We start from the raw sequence: 22,238 nt of genomic DNA, 5'->3' as shown, positions 1-22,238 counted from the left end.
TTCCTCTATGCTCCGAGCACTGCTCAAACCTTCTCCACCTGATATACCATGATATCCTATCCTCTCAGGTGTCCTTTTTGTTTTCTTGTGCTAATATATATTTTTTAATGATTTACTTATTTATCTGAGAGAGAGAGAGCACAAGCTGAGAGGAAGGGGCAGATGGAGAGGGAGATAGAGAATCCCAAGCAGACTCCCCACTGAACCCAGAACCCGGTGTGGAGCTCCATCTCATGGCCCTGAGATCACGACCTGAGCTGAAACCAAGAGTCAGATGCTCAACCAACTGAGCCACCCAGGGGCTCCAGGTAATTTTTTTTTTTATTAAAATTTCCAAGGATTTGGGGCAGGAGGTGATGACTCTGTCAGGGTTCAGTCTGCTGTCTTAATTCCATCTTCTAGCATCTTTTTGAGATCTCTGAGGTGTGTAGTTTGTGGGAAAAAGTGGGTGACAATGGCAAGAATGTGGGCTTTGCAGTCAGAAGGAGCTGGTTTCAAATTCTGGTTCCTGGGGCGCCTGGGTAGCTCAGTCGGTTAAGCATCTGTCTTCAGTCAGGTCATGATCTCGGGGTCCTGGGATGGAGCCCCACGTCCAGCCCCATGCTCAGTGGGGAGTCTGCTTCTCCCTCTTCCTCTGCCCCTCCCTGTTCATGCTCTCTCTCTCTCGCTCGCTGTCTCTAAATAAATAAATAAAATCTTAAGAAAAAAGTCCTAGTCTTTCCACAGCCTAGTCCTTCTTTGTAATATAGGCATTGTTAGAATGTGTTCGCAGAATACTTAACACCAGACAGGTGTGAAACCCCGCTTGTGTGATCGGTAGCCCCTCAATTTGTGTCCATTTCTTTCTCTTTCTCTGTGGGGCAAGTTCTTTAACCTCCCCTGGGCTGGATTTCTGCCAGGGAAAATGATCAATAATACTGAGGATTAAAATGGGAGTTCTTAAATACGGAGGTGTCTTTGATTTTATTCGAAGGCACAGGATTGAAGTTGGGGCTGGTCCTCATGTTCAAATGTGGGTAGAACTAAAAAGCGCAGAGCCCAGATCCAATCCTCAAAATAGAATCGTTTTAATTATAACTTAATTGAATTAAAAGTCATCGATTAAAGTTTTAAATCCAAAACATTTTCATTAAAGCCAAAATCTTTTCTTCCCTCATGTTCAGAGTCTTTTTTTTTTTTCTTTTCTTTTTTCCCCCACTCTTGGCCAAATCAGCAAAATGCAAATGTCTCAGGGAAGAGACAGGCCCTCTTAGTAAGGCTCGAAGTTCTAATAGTCTTGAGTATCGAGAATAATAGCTTTCAGCCTCCCGCCGTCCACAGGGAAAGCCTGGGACACGGGTCACGGAGGAATGGTGCGGGGCGCCGGAAGGCAGGTTCTGGTGGGCCAAGGGCCATGGTCCGGAGCCCAGGCATTCTTGGGATGTTTGTGGTCACAGAGAATCGCGGAGCTCCTCGCTTTAATAAGCGGGTTATCGCTCATAAAAACAAACAGCCCTATTGTCAGGCGGCCGGTGCTAATACTGCGCGGAGAAAGCTTGCACTGCGCGCGTGGACACTGACAAATAGGAAAAGGAGCCGTGAAGGCGACAACCGCAGACGGCGGGGTGCACCCCCGCACCACACTAGAAACCCGGCCCCAGACCTGCACAGCTCCCCGGAATGTCGGCTCCTGCTCAGACGGACGCTCTTCTCCGCGTTTCTGTCTCAGGGCAACGGGGAGAGGCTGCGCGCCTTGGCTTCTGTTACGCATTATATCGTAGGTGGCTTTGGCTTTTAACCATTCAGAGGCCACGTTGTCATCCCCCTAATGAGGCGTGGGGCTCCCCTCAAATCCCCATGCAAATGTTATGTGCACGGACTTAGAACTCTGAGAGCCACGCGGGATCCCCGATCCTGCCTTTTTGCTTCTTTCGTGTCCGCTTGCGCTTGGATTTGGAAAGCAGATGGCATCCCAGGATTGAGGCAGATCAGCTGGAGTCAATTTTTGTTGTTTGAACTTGAGGGTGTGGATCTCTGCCTGAAGACCTGTAGAGGAAAAGGAAGAGCAAATGACCTCATTTTTTTCCCCCTTGCCAAGATTCAAAAACTTTAGCCATTTGACTACGAATCTCCAGATCACACCTAGGGTTCCAAAACCCTAAGTATCAATCCACAGTTCTTAGATTTTTACGTCATTCCAGAATTGCTTTGTATGTATGCACACAAGCAAAAACAGATTCTTATTTCTCCCTCCTTTATACAAAATGTAGCTGATCACAGATACTGGTGTGTACCTGCCCTCTTCCACACATTTGTACATAAAAGCTATCATCACAACACAAACCTAGTTAATATAGAGGAGATTAATAAACGCGATTTCGTAACAGTTGGCACTCTTCTTCAGAAAATCCTCCTCAAAGGACAAACAACAAGCAGGTAAAAAATTACTTTCAACATGTACCACAAAGAGCGCTTGCCGATTGATGGGGAAAAGAACAGTCCAATTTCCAAATGAACAACAAAATAGAAGTAGAGAGCCTTGTTCATTGAAAAAGATAGAAATGGTGGGTCTACTAATGAAAATTTGCTAAATGTCATTGATATGGAAAGAAATGCAAACCAGAGCCAACCATGAGATATGTTATTTTGTTTTTCAAATTGGGAAAAATCAGAAAGTTTGATATTATTTAATATAAGCAAGGATATAATTTTTCTTCCATGTTCATAGTTTTAACTAATCTTGAGTTGATAACTAAGTAAGGCTATAATTGGCGCAACTTTTGGAAAAGTAAATTGGCCATCTTTATCAAAAGTAAGGCTCAATAGAGTCTCTTCTCCCACTGCTCTGAATTAACCTGAAGATACAGGTCACAGGTGAGCAGAAATGCACACACGGGTTGTTCAGCACAGCATGAAAGGGAATTATAAAAAAAAAAAATTAGAAATGCTCTAAAAGTCCACTGGTGAGGACAAAGAACTGCTGTAAAATAAGATGTCTGGGTCTCCATGTGCAGATCCAGAAGAACTTTTAGGTGGGAAAAGCAAGTTGCAGGACAGAATCATGGTATAATCTATTTGTTTAAAAAAAGAAAGAAGAAGAAGAAGTGGAAGGGGTGCTTATGTGGCTCAGTTGGTGAAGCGTTTAACCCTTTATTTTGTCTTAGGTCATGACCTCAGTGTTGTGAGATCGAGCCCCATGTCGGGCTTCATCCTGGGCATGGAGCCTGCTTGACATTCTTTCTCTCCCTCAGCCCCTCCTGCATATATGCTTGAGCTCTCTCTCTTTCGAATAAATAAATAAATAAATAAATAAATAAATAAATAAATAAAATCTTAAAAAAAAATAAAGAAGTGGAAGATAAATGAATATTTATGTGAGATCCAGGGGAATCTGAGCCACTTTGTGGCTCTGTCATCACAATACAGCGATATATTTCAAGGAAACTTCAGCCTGGAATCTTAAAATCACAGAGCAGCTTAAATCTTTACTGAAGTTTCTTGACAAGGCATCTGTGGGGAATTCCACTTAAAGCGCACAGCCAAACCTCAGAACTCCTCCGCTCAGATCTTCCTCAGAAGTTCACGAAATATCGTCTCTGTCCTCAATCTCTAATCTCATTATTCTCTCAAGAGATCCGCAGGTGTTTTCCCCAAGGTCAGCTTGTCCTGGTGTATGTATGTGTCTGGAGGGTAGGTGCGTTCAGTTCAGACTGCCTGGGAGGTGGGGGACAGTTGGGAGTTGGAAGGGGGGACACCTTCTTACAGTTTCTGTCCCTGCCATCGTTACTTATGGATGTGTGTTTTATCATTGTAACCCTTTGTCTGTGATATAAGTTGCAGGTTTTTTTTCTTGTCATTTGTCTTGTTACCCTGTTTTGTGCGTTTTGGGGCACACAGACTTTTGTGAGGGGGTTTCCTTAACTATTTGAATTTTAAACAAGCCTCAACAAATTTTTAAGGATTGAAATCCTACAACATAGGTTCTTTGATTAATGGAATGAAATTAGAAATTAATAACAGAAGGAAGTTTGGGAAATTCACAAATATGTGGAAATTAAACAACATGCTCGTAAGTAATCAGGTTAAAGTAGAAATCACAAGAGAAATTAGAGCATGCTTCAAGGTGAATGAAAACAAAAACTCAACATATTAAAATTAAGGTGCAGCTAAAGTAGAGCTTAGGAAATCTCTAGCTATGATCATCTGTATTTAAAAAGAAAGATCTCAAATCAATAACCTAACCTTCCATCTTAAGAAACTAGAAAAAGATAAACAGACGAAACGCAAAGCAAGCAGAAGGAAGAACAAAGATTAGCAGAAGTAAATGAAATAGAGACTAGAAAAACAAGAGAGAAAATCAGTGAGCCCAAAAGTTGTTTTCTAAAAAAAAATCAACAATATTGGCAAACTTTCACTTAAACTGACCAAGAAAAGTAAGAGACAAGGCTGAAATTACTAAGATCAGGAATGAAAAGGGGACATCATGGCCAACTGTACAAAAATAAAAAGAATTATGATAGAATACCAAGCACACTTGTATACCAACAGATTCAGTAACCTAAATGTAGGGCATAAATTCCTGGAAAGATAAATTCCATCTAAACTGGCTCAAGAAGGAATGGAAAATCCAAACAGAATTACAATAAGTAGCTACATTGAGTTAGTAATCCCAAAACTCCCTCAAAGAAAAGCCAGGCCCAGATAGCTTCACTGGTGAGTTTTACCAAACATTTAAAGAATTAACATCAACCTCACAAACACTTCCAAAAAGTAGGAGAGGAGGCAACACTTCCCAGTCCAATCTATGAGCCCAGAATTACCCTAGAACCAAAACCAGAGATACCACAAGAAAACTACAGACCAATATCTCTTTATGAATACAGAGGTAAATCCTCAACAAAATATTAGCAAACCAAATCCCGTAATAGATAAAAACATGGCTAACTGGGATTTATCCAAGGATTGCAAACTTGGTTTAATATCAATCAATGTAATATATCATAGTAGCAGAAAAAAGGAGAAAAAAAACCACAGGATCGTCTTGACACAGAAAAAGCATTTGACAATATCCAACACCCTTGGATGTTAAAAAAAAAAAAATTCAGTCAGCCAGTAATAGAAGGGAACTTCCTCAACCTGATAAGGTACATCTATTAAAAATCCACAGCTAACATCATACTTAATTATAAAAGACTGAATGCTTTCTCTCTCATACCAGGAACAAAACCACAATCTCTAGTGTCACAAATTCAATCAACATTACACTCAAGTGTCTAGCCAGCATAATGAAATAAGAAAAAGAAATAGAAGGCATCCAGATTGTAAAGAAATATGTAAAACTATCTGTATTTGGAGATGACATAGTATTTTCTACAGAACATCCTAGGGAATCTACCAAAACTTAGAACTAATGTCAGTTCAGCAAGTTTTCAAGATACGGGATCAAAACGTAAAAATCAATTGTAGTTACATATACTTTCAATGAACAGTCTGAAAATGAAATTAAAACACATTAGTAGTAACACCAGAAAGAATAAAACAATTGAGAATAAATGTAACAGAAGTACAAGATTGATACACTGAAAACTACAATGCATGGTTGAAAGAAGTTACCGAAACCCTAAATAAGTGGAAAAACCATCCTGTGTTCATGGGTTGGAAGACTTAAGTCAGGTTAACATGGCAGTAATCCCAAAATTGGTCTGCATATGCGGTCCTTATAAGAAATCCCAGCTGAAAGAGTCACAGAAACTGACAAGCTGATCCTAAAATGCATGTGGAAACAAAGGAGACTCGATAGCCAAAACGATCTTGAAAAAGAAGAACAAAGTTGAAGGACTCACACTACCTGATTTCAAAATGTCCTACAGAGTTGTAATAATCAAGACAGTGTGGGATTGGCGGTAAGGGTAGACCTAGAGATCAGTGGAATAGAATTAAGAATCCAGAAATAAACCCCTGCATTTATGGTCAGATGATTTTTGTTAAGAGCACTAATGTAATTCAGAGGGAGGATAATCATTTTTTTCAACAAATGGTACTGGGACAGCTGGATATCTATGTGCAAAAAAAAAAAAAATTCACACACCGTAAATTCACCATTTTAGGGCACAAAGTTCAGTGGTTTTTAGCATATTCCTGGCATCACGCAATAGTCATCAGTCCTCTAAAGGTAAAATACTTTGATCCCTCCAGAAAGAGACCCTGTCCCCAGGTGCAGTCCCTCTCTACCTGTCCCTCTCCCAGCTGATAACAACCACAAATTGACTTTCTGTCTCTGTAGCTTTGCCTGTTCAGGACATTTCATGTAAATGGAATCAGTGGATTTTATGATATGTGAATTATACTTGATAACACTTATACTTAATAACACTATAGTCAGATTTATTAGTCTTTCATTACTACTGGGTTTTGAGTCACAGTTAAGAGGCTACACCCTCCTAGGTTAAAAGGAAATTCACCTGTTTTCTTCTATTGCTTCTGTGGTTTCATTTTTTTTACATCTGTCTGTCTGATCCATGTGGAACCATCCTGGTTTCTCGGTGAGGAATGGATCTGACCGTGTCTCTCCCATGTGCCCCCACCCCCACAGTTGTACATACACCATTTATTAGCATGCTCTTTTTGGGGAGGGTTGCCTTGACTCCTGTCCTGGGCCACGCTCTTCTCTGAGAAGAAACAGTGAGCATTGGATCCTAGCACCTTTCCTGGGAGAAAGTATCAATTTGCTGGTCAGGCTTTTGATGATAACCAGTTTTTTGGTTTTTTTGTTGCTGTTTGTTTGCTTATTTGTTTTTTTTAATCACAGTTATTTCCTAATAGAGATTTTGCTGTAATTAACCAAGCAGTTAACTCTGAACACTGCCTCCAGGATTAAAAACTATATTAAATGTAAGGTTACCTCTTACATGGGAATATTATCGGGCATTTCCCATGCTTTCAAGTAAGATCATTGCCTTGCCCTGAATATTTGTGTCCCCTGAAACCTTCATGCCAAGGTGATGGTATTAGGAGGTGGGTCCTGTGGGCCTTGATTGAGTCACAAGGATGATAGGATTAGTGTTCTGGCAGAAGAGACCCTGCAGAGCCCCCTGGCCTGTTCTACCATGCGAGGATGTAGTGAGAGGTCAGCCACCCAGCCTACGGTTCTCGCTAACCATGCTAGCACCCTGATTTCAGACTTCCCGCCTCCAGAATGGGGAGAAACAAGTTTCTGTTGTTTACAAGTCATCCAGTCTGTGGTATTTGGTCAGAGCATCCCTGATGAACGGAGACAAACTTAAAAGAAGAGCTGTTCATCAAAATGAACTCTAAAGCCCCTTACTTGAACTTGGCTGATCTCATTCAGCAGCGTTTTTAGATAAGGTCACTGCCAGAGTAAACAATGGAGGCCCCTTATGTTGGCCAGTAGCATTTACACGCCTACTTATTGAGCTTCAGCTGGGTGCGAGGCAGTGTGCACGTGTCTGGCTGTGTCCACCAGCATACACCGCCCTATCTGGAATTTGTGGTGCCCAGACATTTGGGGTGCATCCGTACCCCTGCTCCCCCGCAAGCTCAGGGATGCTACAGGCAAGCCCTTTTCTCCCACTGCTTGGCCCCCACTCACATCTGACCCAGAGTTCAGTAGAGCAGATATAGAAAATCACCAGCTTGTCCATTTGAATTCACGTGATTGACCTCAGATGCCGGAGGACTTAACAGGATTCTTAGACACAGGCCACATTTCACTTAATTTCAAGTGAAGATAGTAAGAGCTAGCATCGATCAGAGCTCACTAGGGTCAGGTCGTGCTCTAGCACTTTCCATGCTGACATACTTCCATTCATTGAACCCTACAAGCACCCTCATGAGGTAGGTGCTGCCGTGACCTCCAGGAGGCCAAGGGGGTGATGTAGAGATGCTTGCCCAGCTGGGTACAAAAGGAGGGGGCTAAGGCCTTTCCACTCTTCCACTCCTGCATGTGGCTGTGTTTACCCTGGGCCTCCTCCTACCACAGAGTGTTTAAGTCCTGGGATACTTTCATGAACTGGAAAGCCCCGGAGTATTATCTTGAAATAGTCTAGATTTTGACCTAACTTGAACCCCGCTGCAGCTCTGCGGGAGCAGGTGGGGGGGTGCATGCAGGCAAGGCCATTGAGCCAGAATGAAGCCATTCATGGAAAGTAAATCCAGAAGGGCCTAAAGACCTCCTTCTCCTCTTTTACCCAGAGAAGTCGGTGCCCCACCATGCATATGCTGAATGATACTGCCGGTGAGCAGGATTATAGGGGAACCGCTTACTGACAGGAGGAGAACTCTGGAGGTTCAACAGATTGAGTGCAAGGAGCTCTGGATGAGCACCTACTGTGTGCGTGGCACAGTGCTAGGCCCACGTGACTCTGAAGGAGCACCTACTGTGTGCGTGGCACAGTGCTAGGCCCACGTGACTCTGAAGGAGCACCTACTGTGTGCGTGGCACAGTGCCAGGCCCACGTGACTCTGAGTGAACACCCACTGTGTGTGTGGCACAGTGCCAGGCCCACGTGACTCTGAGAAAGTAGGTCCCAGGCTGCAGCACTACTGGGCAGAAAGGAGGGGGTTCAGACACTTCACAAGAGGATGGTCTTGGCCAGGCTAAAGAAGAAGAGGGTAGCCCACGGAGAGCGTGGGTACAAGTCTTCCCTGGGGAGCAGCCAAGCCTGGAAGCAAGAGGAGAATTTTGATAAATGGTGAAAGGCGGGTGGCCTCCTTCCAGGTGGGAGAGACACAGGAGTGAAGGCTGAGGGAGCCCAGAGTCCCCGGTGGGAAGGAGACTTCAGTGTAGGGAAGGGAAGGGGGAGGGTAGGCTTCCTGCAAATAACCCCCATTTGTGAGCCCATCTTTTTTTTTTTTTTTTGGTCATGAATTTTACAGTAGTTTTTTAATGTGTCTTTTTGTCATTGTTTTTACAAGAGGTGACAAGATTCAGACATAAATCCTTGTCAACACCATGCAGCCATTAAGCAGCCAAGAAGCTAGGACTTGAACCCAAGTCTTACCATCCGAGTTGAATGGCATTTCCATTAGCACATTCTAGCATAGTTCATAGCTTTTGGGACACCACTGGAAAAATCTGGGTGCCTCATGCTTCATTTTCCTCTAGGTTGAGATCTTTTCTCCCTTCCCTTGTGCCCATCCTTGTTAAGAAGAAGAAGTTGGATTCACCAGAAGTTCTACTTTGCTAACCTGAAAAGTATATTTTTAAAAACCACTCCTCCATGTCAGCAGTTCCAGAAGTAACTAGAAAATAGAGCAAAGGGGAGGGATCCCCTCAAATTCCACCACATAAAGAAAAAAGAGAGTTATCATCTTGGGGTCTTTCCTTTCTGTCAGTCTGTCTGACAGAAAGACAGTGTCCCTCCGTGAGCTCAACACCATAAGCATTTAGAATGCATTAGGTCCTTGGCATAACCACCCTTCTTTGCTCCACAAAACAATCAGTGCCTTCATGCATTTTTTTTTTTTTTGGCATCGTGTCTTTAAATGTGTGGAATTATTCCCTTGGAATTCAGTTCCCCAGAAGTCGGACTGGTGTGACAAGGGGTGGCCTTCACCCTCCATGTTTATAAACACAATCCTCTCCCCACGGTGTGACTGATTTCTGTTTCTGTCCTCAGATTCTGCCATCTTATATTATGTGAGTATTAAATAAAGGAACTGTCTTACTTCTGTTATTTTTATTTCCCCAGAAGGATGGTTCCTCTTTCTTTTACCAGGGTAGGTCCCAAGTCTCTCGAGCCTGGTTTCTGTGGTAGATATTTAAAATCTGGGAAGAAGATAGCCGCACGCTAGCTTTTCCTCCCGTTTCCATCCAGCTGTGTCCCCGGGGTCTAGTTCAGCGTATACTGGGGGTATGATATTTCTAGAATGAAGGAGCAACAAATAAATGAATTTTTGGAAGAGGAACTAAGCAAGGAAAGAATTCGTCTTTGTAGCTTTGTACTCTGTATTTCTGTGTTTCTCTTCCGCTGTCCCAGAAAATTCATGGAGGAGTTGACATCCATCATTTCCTTTGGTTTTTGCATCTAATGAGATAGGATCGTCTCACCTTTTAGCTCCGATGTGTTTGCCAAGCACATAATGTTCTGGATAGGCAGGACATGTTTGGCTGAGAACGCACAGCCTGGGGAGTTAGGGGTCGGACTTCGGTGGCAGGTGTTGGGGACAGGTCCAAGTCCCATCTCCGCTGTGGGGAGCTGAATAAGGGGAGTTTCTCTGACGCCTCAGAACCCTGAGCAGCTCATGGAGGGTGGTGATGACATCTCTTACATCATTAGGCAGAACTCGATAAATGGCACTGATTACTGGCATACTAAATATTATTACTAGACCATTTTATTTTATCTTTAAAAATCTGCGACGTGCTTACAGATAGATTGTCCCAAGGGGTTTTCTTGTTCTCTGGCTTTTCCCAGAACTGAAACAATTGGTTTCTCCAACAGTTGGTTCCTTCAACTTAGATAAGGCCATCATGAAACCAGGGTAGAAGGAGTCAAACTTGGGCAGGATGTCTTTCATCTTGTAATTTCCTTTTCTTCATTTCAAAGTCAATGCACACTTGGTGAGGAAAAAAAAATACCAGAAAGCACAGAAAAACCCAAATTAAAAAAAAAATTCCATTCATTGCACTGCTGAAGGCAGGTAACATACATGGGATGTTAGGCTTTTTTTCTAAACAGAGAGAGAGAGACAGACTCAGTGTTTATAAACGAAAATAATAGACTGCACATTAGAAACCTTTCTTTCTTTTAATCCCATATTATCTACCAACTTGGAGTAAATTCTCTTACTTTGCATATTTTCAAATAGTGTCACCCAACTGTTAGGTATTTCCCCGTGATGCTTCCGTCTGTGCCCATATCTTACACTTTAAGTTAATGATACGGAAGTGTTTTTCGTTATTAGTCTTCATTATTATCTGTTGTAACTTCTGCATCCTGGCTTCCCTCATCTGTAAAATGGTAGCCATGCAGAGTGTCGCCGTGAGCATTAGATTAAATGACAAAAATCGAGCACCAACCAGTCAGCACTGGGCACCTAGACGTTGCCTTTACCATAAGCCATTCCCTAATCCCCTGATAACGGCCATTTCCGGGGTTAGCGGGTTCTTCCCTCCGATGTAGTAGGTAACTCGGCTGGGCTGTGTCATACCTTAGGAATGGCTCTTTCTGGGTGTGCCCTGTTATTTCTTCCTAGAACAATGGGGTCTCGTTAATATTGTCCTATTGCTTTCTGAAACAGCCATGCAATTTGTCCAGCCTCCCACAATGACAAACGTCACCACACTCTAACCAGAAACGAAGGGTTAGAATTTATTAGATTTTTCACTGTGCCCGGTGGGCATCACATAGCATCAGGCGATTAATTGTATATATATATTTTTATTTCTAATGAAAATAGCACTTTTACTTGCGATTCTCCCTTGTGTGAGCTGTTTGTATCTATAACTGCACATCCCCCCTTCTATGAACAAAAACCCATTTGGTGAGAAGATCCACAGAGAAGTTGTGCATCTGTGCTGCGAGCCTCCGAGGTACGGGAAGCGCTCAGCTTCCCTTGCCGGAGCCCAGCGCTGCTCTGCGTGAGCCATGAGCCAGGATGCCTTCGCTCCCTGCGCTTTCTTTGCTGATGCTGGTCCATCCAGGCAGCCCCTCGTGATGGGGCTGAGCCCCTGCCATCTGGAGCTGCTGAGGAATTATCACTGGGGGTCACCCTGGGGGTCATGTCGCCCTCCACACCCCCATCCTCTGCCTCTTCCTCGAATAAATAAAGGGTTGGATTTCACCGTAATTCAACCCAGAGATGAAAACCGCTTACTGAGGCTAAAATCCTAGAGTAATAATAGCTGCAGAGAAAGAAGCATCCTTCCAGCTGAAGGCTGGGGAACCTGGGGCTACAGTAGGTGAGCCCCTGCAGAGCCAGGAGGGATCCCCTCCGGGGAGGGACGGCCCCTGCCCCCGCGCTCTGGCTGCACAGGGACTCGGAGGACGATGGCACGGCAAGGTCCTTGAGCAGTTGTGACCAGGTCAGTAGCATCCTGAAGTTTACTTTTGCTTGCTTTGCTGTGAACTAGAGCTTGGTAGAGATGTTTTTACTTTTTGCTACTCTATTGATAGAGATGAACATAATAAAAAAAATTCATGGGTGTGCAAGTAAAATGTGTCTTTTCTGGGATATACCTAGGATGCAACAGATTTTGAATTGACAGACAACATTGTCTTTCCATCATACGTGTTTTCTTTGGAGGGGAAGAGAGAATTAAGTATAATATATGTTATATATGTCTATAACATAATCTATGTAATTATAACATAATTATATAATAGTAATATAATTATATATTGTCACATGATCATATATATGTATATATGTATGTATGTATATATTCTCATATTACCTCTCTATTGTCCTAGATTTGTAGGAAAAAAAACAGTAGAGAGAGAATTTTATTTTGATTTTTGGGTCGGGAGGGATGACTTATCAAATGCTGTTCTTAAAGGAAAGGTAAGACTTTCCCTAGGATATAAGGACAGAACAACAACAACAAAAAGGATGTAAGAACAGGACAGACTCTGCACTGACAAACAAAGGAGGACTCTTTAAGGGGGGACGTCCACAAGGAACTACATGTCCGCATGTAAGGGACATGGCTTTTATAGTGGACATCACTATAATATTCATGGAATTCTATTTTACTGTTTCTCCAAAATAAGAGAATAATTCCCATTAGTTTTCCTATAGTCAAAATAACCTGTATTTCTAGAACCTGAATTACAGAAATGATATTTAGACACCCAGTCATTGGCAACCAAACCCATTTCTCTTCAAAACGCCCAAATCTAGAGCACATACAGTGTTACTGAAAGTATTTCTTTATAAATAGAATATTAAATGGAAAGTGATTCTCGAGGTCTAAATAATGTCCTCATTGCACAGGCTTTTAAATATTGTTTTAACCCAATACTTCTTCACATAATGAACTTTAATTACTGTCGCTGTCCAGCATATTCAAATATTAAATACCATATTAAATACCAGGCTATGTAGATATTAACATTTGTCACCAACTGCAGATGTGTTGTCCACTTACCCCCTCATGGCTGACGGTACATGTTTCTTGTCTTCTTAATAATTCTGTTATTATAGAATAGGGCTGAATCCCTAACCCCAGCCATCCACTGTATTTGCAGTGTCCTCTCACTAACTCCTACTTCTAACTAACAAACTCCTAAAATCAAGCAAGTAACACTACCAAAAAAAAAAAAAAAAATTGTGCTCTTGGTTTTTTTCCCTTCTGCTCCTTTACTTGGTAACTTACTTCACTAAGCATATTAATTTTGCATTAAAAGCAAGTGAGTTGCCTATTTGTAGTGTGTGTCTCTATCTGTCTATCTATGGAATGTTTATTGCTATATAAGAAAGTAATGACATTGTAATGGAGAACTGAAAGGAATTTTTTTCTTTAAATTTTGAAGCTGAGTCATTCTAATGTTCTGTGATTGTTTTCCTATGGGTTCTAGTTGCTTCTTTGGCACATTAATATTTTATTGAAACAGAATACATTTTGAGTGTTTATATTTTTTGAGTGTTTATATTTTTAACATGAGTTGTATATCCATGTGAGAAAAATATTGAGAACTGTCCTATTTTACTGAATACAAGAATTTAATATGGACAATGGTTGAGAAATAGGCACAAATCACTAAATAATCCCTCATAGGATAAATACATCCCTCCACTTTAAGTGTAAATCAGGGGTCACCAGTTGTCAGCTACAAAACTGTACTATTCGGAGGAAAAGTACTATAAAAGTAAATATTTACCTCTAAGAAAAGGTGTATGATGGTGGGGAAGAGAGGTTTCTGCTTTTTTCCATGATGTAGTTCTGTATTTTTATTTTCAGTGAGAATGTGTTGTTGTATTACTTGTGTAATATTTTTAAAATTTAAAATAGTTTTATTTAATTCCATTAAATAAATTCATTTAATTCCATTATGGGGAACTTGGAAAATAAAGAAGAAAAATCTTCTCTAATTCCATTATTAATTCCATCCCAGCCCACCGTTAATACTCACTATTAGCACTGTGGTCTTTTTTTTTCCCCTTTTCAATATAAATATATGTTAACCATTCTCTTTATAATTTCAGAAAATTAAAAGAAGTTGGCAGATTAAATTAAATGCATGTGCACAAGGAGATGTTTCCCCATAATGTCCTCCCAACAATTTGATTGCCCTAGAACCCCCAGCTCTCAGCCTCAGTGACGGTGCACCTGCGCGGTCCACACAACCTAGGAAAATCAGATTCAAAACTGAAAACACCGCAATATTAAAAAATATATAAATAGAATTGAGCAGAGTCTTGGCTCTGATTACCTCATTTAGTGCACATATGCTGCATTATTTAAAAGTCAAGTGAAAGTAAAATCCCCCATGTAATTTTTTTTAAGATTTTATTTATTTATTTGACAGAAAGTGCAAGTAGGCAGAGTGGCAGGCAGAGGCAGAGGGAAAAGCAGGCTTCCTGCTTAGCAGGGAGCCCTGTGAGGGGCTGGATCCCAGGACCCCGGGATCATGACCTGAGCTGAAGAAGGCAGACACTTAACTGACTGAGCCACCAGGCACAAGAATTTGACATGCACCCTAATCCCTGGGTTCTGCCTTCTCGGTGTTGCTTAACTGGGACTGAAGGTGAACTGTTTTTATTTACGTTCCTACAGTAAACAGAAGACGTCACTTCATACTTGCTTGTACACACATGCGTGCACGCACACACACACACACACACACACTTGTATTTTGCAGAGATAAGGGAAATATTTAATTTTTAAAGATGAGCAATGACATAATTAAGTGCCTCTTCTGATGCATGCTGTTGCTTTTGATTCTGCCTCCTTGCAACCTGCCAGCGCCTCCCTCCTTCCAGCCTGCTCTCCGATGTCCCAGGGTCTCTGACGGTGAATAATTAATGGGATCCCTAGCGTGTGATGGGGAGCAAGGCTGCCTTACTCACAAGTGTGGCCACTTACAGACTGAGTCATTTTCTGATTCCTCTTTGCAAAAATACTCAGACACGGCCATCTTGCACTGGTGTTTCGTGAATGGTGCAGAGTGTGTGTGATGCATTAGCCACATAAGTGAATGGTTGTAAAGACCCCAAACGGGTTCAAGAGCCTTTACAGTAAGCAGATTGTCTTTGCCTTTCTACGGAGCAGGATTTTTTTCTGCCCCGTTGGTGGAGCTCATTCAGGATGCCATATGGTGAGCCCTGCATTTAGGGTATGACATTTTGATTCACTTCTCTACATTTTCTTACGAAAAATGTTAAACATAGAGTTGAAAGACTCGAACCATGTACATCCATTACCCACCACCTAAAGTCTACCATTAGCATTTTCTAAAACTGCTCTCTCACGTTCTGTCCATCTGTCCATCCCTCTCTTCATCCATCAGTCCAATATTTTCAGTGCATTTCAAAGAAAGTGGCAAGTATCTGTATACTTCCCCCTCACAATCTTCGGCATTCGTGTTTTTTACTACAGTTCAATATTGTTTACATAGCATTTGGGGATAAAATCCGTATAGAGCAAAATGCATAACTCTTCCTTAGACCATTTGGTCAGTTTTGACAAATAACACCAGTGTAATGAAAAAAAAAATCAGTTTCCTTGTGCCCCTTCCCTAGTAAACTTCACGCCTGACCCTGCCTCCAGGAAGCACTATACTGACTTTTTTCCCCCACCCGTCGATTAGAACACCATATAAATGGAATCATCTTGTGCAGTCATTCTTTCACTCAGCATTATGTTTTGAGATTTCCTGTCACTCATTTCACAGATCAGTATTTCATTCCTTTTTATTGCTGAAGAGTCACTAAACCACAGTCGTCGTTAATCTGTTTTCCTGCCGATGGACACTTGTGCTATTTACAGTTTGGAAATGCTGTGAATGAAACTGCTCTGAAAATTCTTGGATAGGTTTTTTTAGACCTATTTCTCTCGTGTAAATATCTGAAAATAGATGTGCTGGATCGGAGGGTAGCTGTATATTTAGTTTTATAAGAAACCACCAGACTTCTTTCCAAGCGGTTATACCATTTTATACTCCAGCCAATAAGCTATGAGCGTTCTTGTGGCTCCGTATCCTCACCAAGTACTGGGAGACTTTTTAAATGTTAGTAATTCTGCTGGGAGTGGACTGGTGTCTCCTTCTGGTTTTAATTTGCATCTCCCTGATGACTAATGATACTGAGCATTTTGTTTTGTTTTGTTTTAAGGCTTTATTTATTTATTTGACAGAGAGAGAAAGTGCACACAAGCAGACAGAGGGGTAGGCAAAGGGAGAAGCAGACTCCCCGCTGAGCAGGGAGCCCCAGGTGGGGCTCAATCCCAGGACCCCAGTATCATGACCTGAGCCAAAGGCAGACACTTAACTGACTGAGCTAACCAGGTGCCCCAATATTGAGCATTTTTAATATCTTCTGTTCTAATCTTTGCCCATTTTGTATTGGGCTGTCCTTTATTATTGAGTCATAGGAGTCCTTTGTGTGTTTTGGATACCATTCTCTCCTTTTGAGGGTGGGGAGGGGGTTATGTTTTATAAATATTTTCTTCCAGTATATGACTTGCTTATTCATTTTTAAATGGTAGAGCAATCTTTTGATGAGCAGAAATTTTAAATTTTGGTGAAGTCTGATTTAGCAGTTTTTCCTTTCATAGTTATTATTTTCTCTGTCCCATCTAAGAAACCTTTGCTTCCTCTCAAGGCATAAAGTTACTGTCATTTCTTTTTCCTAGAAGTTCCTTAATTTTAAACTTTATGTAGGTCCATGGTCCATCTCAGGTTAATGCTTGTGTGCGGTAGGAAGTGGGAGTCTGGGTTTCTTTTCACTCCTTGTAGATGTCCAGTTGTTCCAGCGCCGTTTGTGGAAAAGACTGCTTTTCTCATTATATTGCTTTGGCACTCTTGTCCAAAACCAATTGGATGTATAAGTATTACAAGTATGAGTGTATTTCTCAACTCTCTATGCTGTTCCATGGATTTATCTGTCTATACTGGTACCAAAATGTCTTGATTACTGTAGGGTTTTTTTTCTCTCTCTCTTTTTTTTTTTTTTTTTAAGAGAAAGAGAGCATGAGTTGGGGAGGGGCGGAGGGAGAGGGAGAGAAAGAATCCCAATCAGGCTCCACACCCAGTGCAAAGCCTGACATGGGGCTCGATCCCACAACCCTGAGATCATGACCTGAGCTGAAATCAAGAGTTGGACACTTACCCCACTGAGTCACCCAGGCACCCCTTGATAACTATAGCTTTATAGTAAGTCTTGAAATAGTCTTGAAATTACCAGTGGTATACATCTTCCAGTTGTATTCTTTCTCAAGATTACTTAGGATATTTAAGATCCTTTGAATTTCCATACAGACTTGAAGATCAGATTGTTAATTTCTATTTTTGTTAAGAGATTTTATTTATTTATTTGAGAGAGAGAGAGAGAAAGATAGCAAGAGAGAGCACAAACAGAGGAGAGAAGGAGAAGCATACTCCCCACTGAGCAGGGAACCTGACTCAGGGCTCAATCTCAGGACCCTGGGATCATGACCTGAGTCGAAGGCAGACACTTAACCAGCTGGGCCACCTAGGTGCCCCCAGATAGTTAATTTCTATCCCCAAAAGCCTATGAGAACTATGGTTGGGATTTTATTGAACCTATAGATAGGTTATAGATAACATTGGGAAGAATTAACATATTAAGAATATTGATTCTTCTAATCCATGAACGTGGGATTTCTTTCCATTTATTTGGGCCTTCCCATCTTTTGTTAAATTTGTTTCTAAGTATGTAGTTTTATGCTATTGTAAATAAATTAATTTTTTTCCCAGAAGTTAGCTGCTATAGTGTGATTCGCTTCTGTGATAGGAATATTTGGAAGCCAGCCTTGCTCAGCATGATTTTCACATGAGAAGAAGCTTCTTTTTTGTTTATTCCTTCAAAGAGGCCACAGAGAGATGGAGGGGGTTCACCCCAGCCTGAGAGCTAGGGGACCAAACTTCTGTTCAGGTTTGCCTTTTACTGACTGTGTGGACCTGGCCAAGAATGGTTAGACTCTCTCCCTATTTCATTCAACATGATAAGGACATAACTCCTTATTCTTTGGAGTCTTTTAAGGAATATTGCTTAGCTCAGTGAGTGCAGGAGCTGACTTCCCTTACTTCTGCATCTTCAGTACCCGGTACAGTGCTCGGCCCATCACAGCCACTCAGTAGACTCCCCAGCGTTCTGCCTCTTGGCCTCCTGCAAAGCTGACCCCGCCTGCTAAATACTTCCAGCTGCTCAGTTGTTGTGGAGCAGCCTGGCCCACCTTCCACCCCGTACAGCCAGTGTCCACTATTAGGGAACAGCAAGATACTAACCGATGGCTGAGCCACATTGCAGATAACCCAATGGCAGAGTCAGGAGACATCCTAGGTACACCATGTGCCAGGGTCCCAAGACCCAGAGTTTCAGGGGATTGCCAAGATCATAATGTGGCATACTTGTGCAAGGGCAGGTATGGATGAGGGCTGCTGATTCTAAATCCCATGCCCTTAGTGGGGTTCTCTAGGCAGAGAGGGGCTAGATTTCCAAATCCCTAGTATGAGACCTTTCTTTCTACCACCACTGGATACTATATCCCCATGAGGGAGACAGCAGGGGCATAGTTTGGCTGGACCAACCATTCTCCCACCAAAGTCCCTGTTACTCTGTTCCTGTTAGAGAGATCCGCCTGGCTGTCACCAGCCAGACAACCACCCTAGGTGTCCTGGACCCCCTCCATGACAGCACAGTGTGGCTGTGCAGACAGCTCGGCTGAGCACCAGCCCCACACTGAAAGTACCCCCCCATCCCCCCACCCTGGCCCAGGTTTGCAGGGCCCGGGGTCTGCTGTCATCCATGACACCGGCATTATTTCAGGCCCATCCCTTTCTCTTTCTAAGGCCTCAGATGGATGTCATAGAGAGCACGTGTGGCTCTTCTCCCGTGATCCCCATGAGCAGTCCTGGCCAGTGACAGTGACCTGGTGTGTGTGCTTCTGTCTACTAGGAGCTGAGGACATGGGCAGCAAACCGTCCACACCAGGCGGTGACCCCACAGCACAGTGCCCCAGGACAGAAGGCATTCATGCTGCATACAAGCAAGGAGACCCCAGCAGGGCCCGGCATCTGCTCCGAGAGGCTTGTGATGAAAGCACATCCCAGCTGGAGAAGGTAGGGTCGATGCTGGCTCCTCAAGCCAGACTGGGGATCTGGCTTGGATGAATGTTACCATTCAGATTATTTCCTTTGTTATCATCATAATCATAATGGGGATCTTTTTAACCTCCTTTCACATGTAAACATATGGTTGCTGGTGCGGGACTCGATCCCAGGACCCCGAGATCATGACCTGAGCCGAAGGCAGCGGCTTAACCCACTGAGCCACCCAGGCGCCCCGGTTGCTGGTCCTTTCAAACCAACTTCTGAACTTGCCACCATCCATGCACACCCTTTCACCTTCCCGGAGGACAGAGGAGTAACAAATGTGAAGACCGAAAGGCCGATCTGAAGGTTCAACTTACTGTAGTCTTTTCACTTGTCTTCCATTATAAAAATAGCACATGCTCAAAAAAAGAAAACTTAGAAATATGTAAAAGTAGAGAGGAAAAGAAAAAGAAAGTAACCTTATTCTTAATGCATCCAAACAGTCCCACTTAACAGTTTCGTTATATTTTCTCTCTGTCTGCTGATCTGTGCATATGTTGTTGTTTCTGATATAGATACAGTCATATTGTATATATAGATTTGTATGCTGCTTATCCTTACATAATATTACATCAAGCATTTCCCATCTGGTTATAAATTCTGTAGAGGAAGAAAGGTTTTTATACTTCACTTGAATTGATAAAACACTGAACCAGTAGAATTGTTAAGCTATGTATGTAATACCAGGAGCAACCACCTTAACAATACAAAGAAATACACTCAAAAACACTATTGACCAATCAAAATGGAATTTTAAAAATGTCTCAGAAACCACAGAAAGTCAGGGGGAAAAAATCAGAAAAATGAAAGAGCAAACAGAAAACAAAACAAAAAAATTGCATGACAGACTTAGATTTAACATATAAATAAATAGCTATATTAACATAATTAGTCCAAATACATAAACTTAAAGAGATTGCAGAGTATATTTTATTTTTTAAGACTTTATTTATTTATTTGACAGAGAGAGAGAGAGATATCACAAGTAGGCAGAGAGGCAGGCAGAGAGAGAGAGGGAAGCAGGCTCCCTGCCGAGCAGAGAGCCTGATGTGGGGGTCAATCCCAGGACTCTGAGATCATGACCTGAGCCGAGGGCAGAGGCTTAACACACTGAGCCACACAGGAGCCCCTGCAGAGTATGTTTAAAAAAAAAAAAAACATGAGCAACTATAAGCTGCCTATGAAAAACTCACTTCAAATAGGATATATGTAGGTTGAAAGTAAATGGATAGAAAAAGATATACCATGCAGATATTAATCAAAAGAAAGGAGTGGCTAAATATCAGGTAAAGTAGACCTCAGGGTAAAGGAAATTACCGTGGACAGGGAGGATATTTCATAATGATGAAGGGGTCCATCCACCAAGAAGACATAGCAATCCTAAATGCACATGCACCAAACAACAGAGCTGCAAAATAGCAAAACAAAAACTGATATAACAGAAAGGAGAACTAGATAAATCTGCAATAATAGTTGGAGAGTTTGACGCCCTCTCTCCACAAGTGCTAGAACAACCAGGCAGAAAATCAGCAAGGATACAGAACTTACCACCACCAACCAACAGAACTGAACTGACATTTAGGAAACATTCCACACAAGAGCAGAATGCATCCTTTTCAAGGGTCTGCAAACCATATCTCAAGATAGACTGCATATTCTAGGCCACAAGGTAAACCTCAGCAAGTTTAAAAGAATTAAAACCAGACAGAATATGTTCTCTAACTTCAGTGGAATCAAATTGGACATTTATAACAAAAAGATAATAGGAAAATCTCCAAGCACCTGGAAACTAATCACAAACTTTGAAATAATCCATGGGTCAAAGAGAAAGTCTCAACAGAAATCCCTAAAGAAAAAAAAAATTGAACGAAATGAAAATGAAAATGCATGTCAGAATTAATAGGGTGCAGCTAATTCAGTGCTGAGAGGGAAATTTATAGCACTAAATACTTCCATTAAAAAAGAAGAAAAGTCTCAAAGTAATAATCCAAACTCACACCTGAAGGAACTACAAGAAGTCACAAAATGAATCCAAAGCAAGTGGGAGAAATGCCAGAAATAAGAGTAGAAAATTAATGAAATTTAAACAGAAAAACAATAGAGAAAATCAATGAAACAAAAGGTATTTTTTTAAAAGATCAACAAAATTGACAAACCTCTGGCAAAACTAACAAAGAGAAAGATCACTAATATCAGGAAGGAAAGAGGGAATATCAGTACATACCCTGCAAATATCAAAAGGATTGTAAGGGAACGATATGAACAACTTTACACACATAAATTTGACAACTTAGATGAAATGGACCAATCCTGGAAAAACAGAAACTAAAGCACATCCTGTATAAAATACATAATTTTAATAACTCTTTAATTATTAAGGAAATTCAAGTTACAATTTATAACTTCCTAAAAAGAAATCCCAGATGGTTTCATGGAAGAAATCTACCAAATGTTTAAAGAAGAATTAATACCAACTCTAAGGACACTTTCCAACACTTCTGTGAGTCCAATTTACCTGATACCTAAAGCAGATAAAGACAGTACAAAGAGAAGTTCAGACCACTGTCCGTCTTTAATATAGATGCAAAAAATCTTAACATATTACAAATAGATTTCATCAGCATATAAAAAGAGTAATACACTGTGACCAAGTGGGATTTATTCCAGAGATATAAGACTGGTTCAGTACTCAGTAATCAATCAATGAAGTCCTCCATTATTAATAGACTGCTATGGACTGAATGTTGATGTCCCCTCAAAAATATGTATGTTGAATGATGTGATGGTGTTTGGAGCTGGAGCCTTTGGAAGGTGATTAGGTCATAAGGCTGGAGGTGTCCTGAAAGGGGTTAGTGCTCTTGTAAAAAATCCCATAAAGCCCCCAAGCCTTATTCTGCCACATGAGGCTACAACAAGAGATTGGCCATCAGGAAGAGGGCCCTCACCTGAGCAGACCAGCAC

General features: G+C 41.6%; 1 protein-coding gene across 3 annotated transcripts in view; it reads left to right on the top strand.

The window, feature by feature from the left end:
* The window catches only part of LRRK1 (leucine rich repeat kinase 1), a 121,082-nt gene that overhangs the window by 20,239 nt on the left and 78,605 nt on the right, over positions 1-22,238 (top strand). For all 3 annotated transcript variants that reach the window (XM_032835992.1, XM_032835993.1, XM_032835994.1), the window contains one exon: positions 19,081-19,244. In XM_032835992.1, coding sequence (XP_032691883.1) covers positions 19,081-19,244 — 164 coding nt within the window. The remainder of the gene's footprint in view (positions 1-19,080; positions 19,245-22,238) is intronic.

The sequence above is a fragment of the Lontra canadensis genome, unplaced genomic scaffold (assembly GCF_010015895.1).
Source record: "Lontra canadensis isolate GAN:19392208 unplaced genomic scaffold, GSC_riverotter_1.0 scaffold89, whole genome shotgun sequence".
NCBI lineage: Eukaryota > Metazoa > Chordata > Mammalia > Carnivora > Mustelidae > Lontra > Lontra canadensis.
Note: the sequence above shows the minus strand (reverse complement) of the source record. Positions and strands in the feature narration are given on the sequence as shown.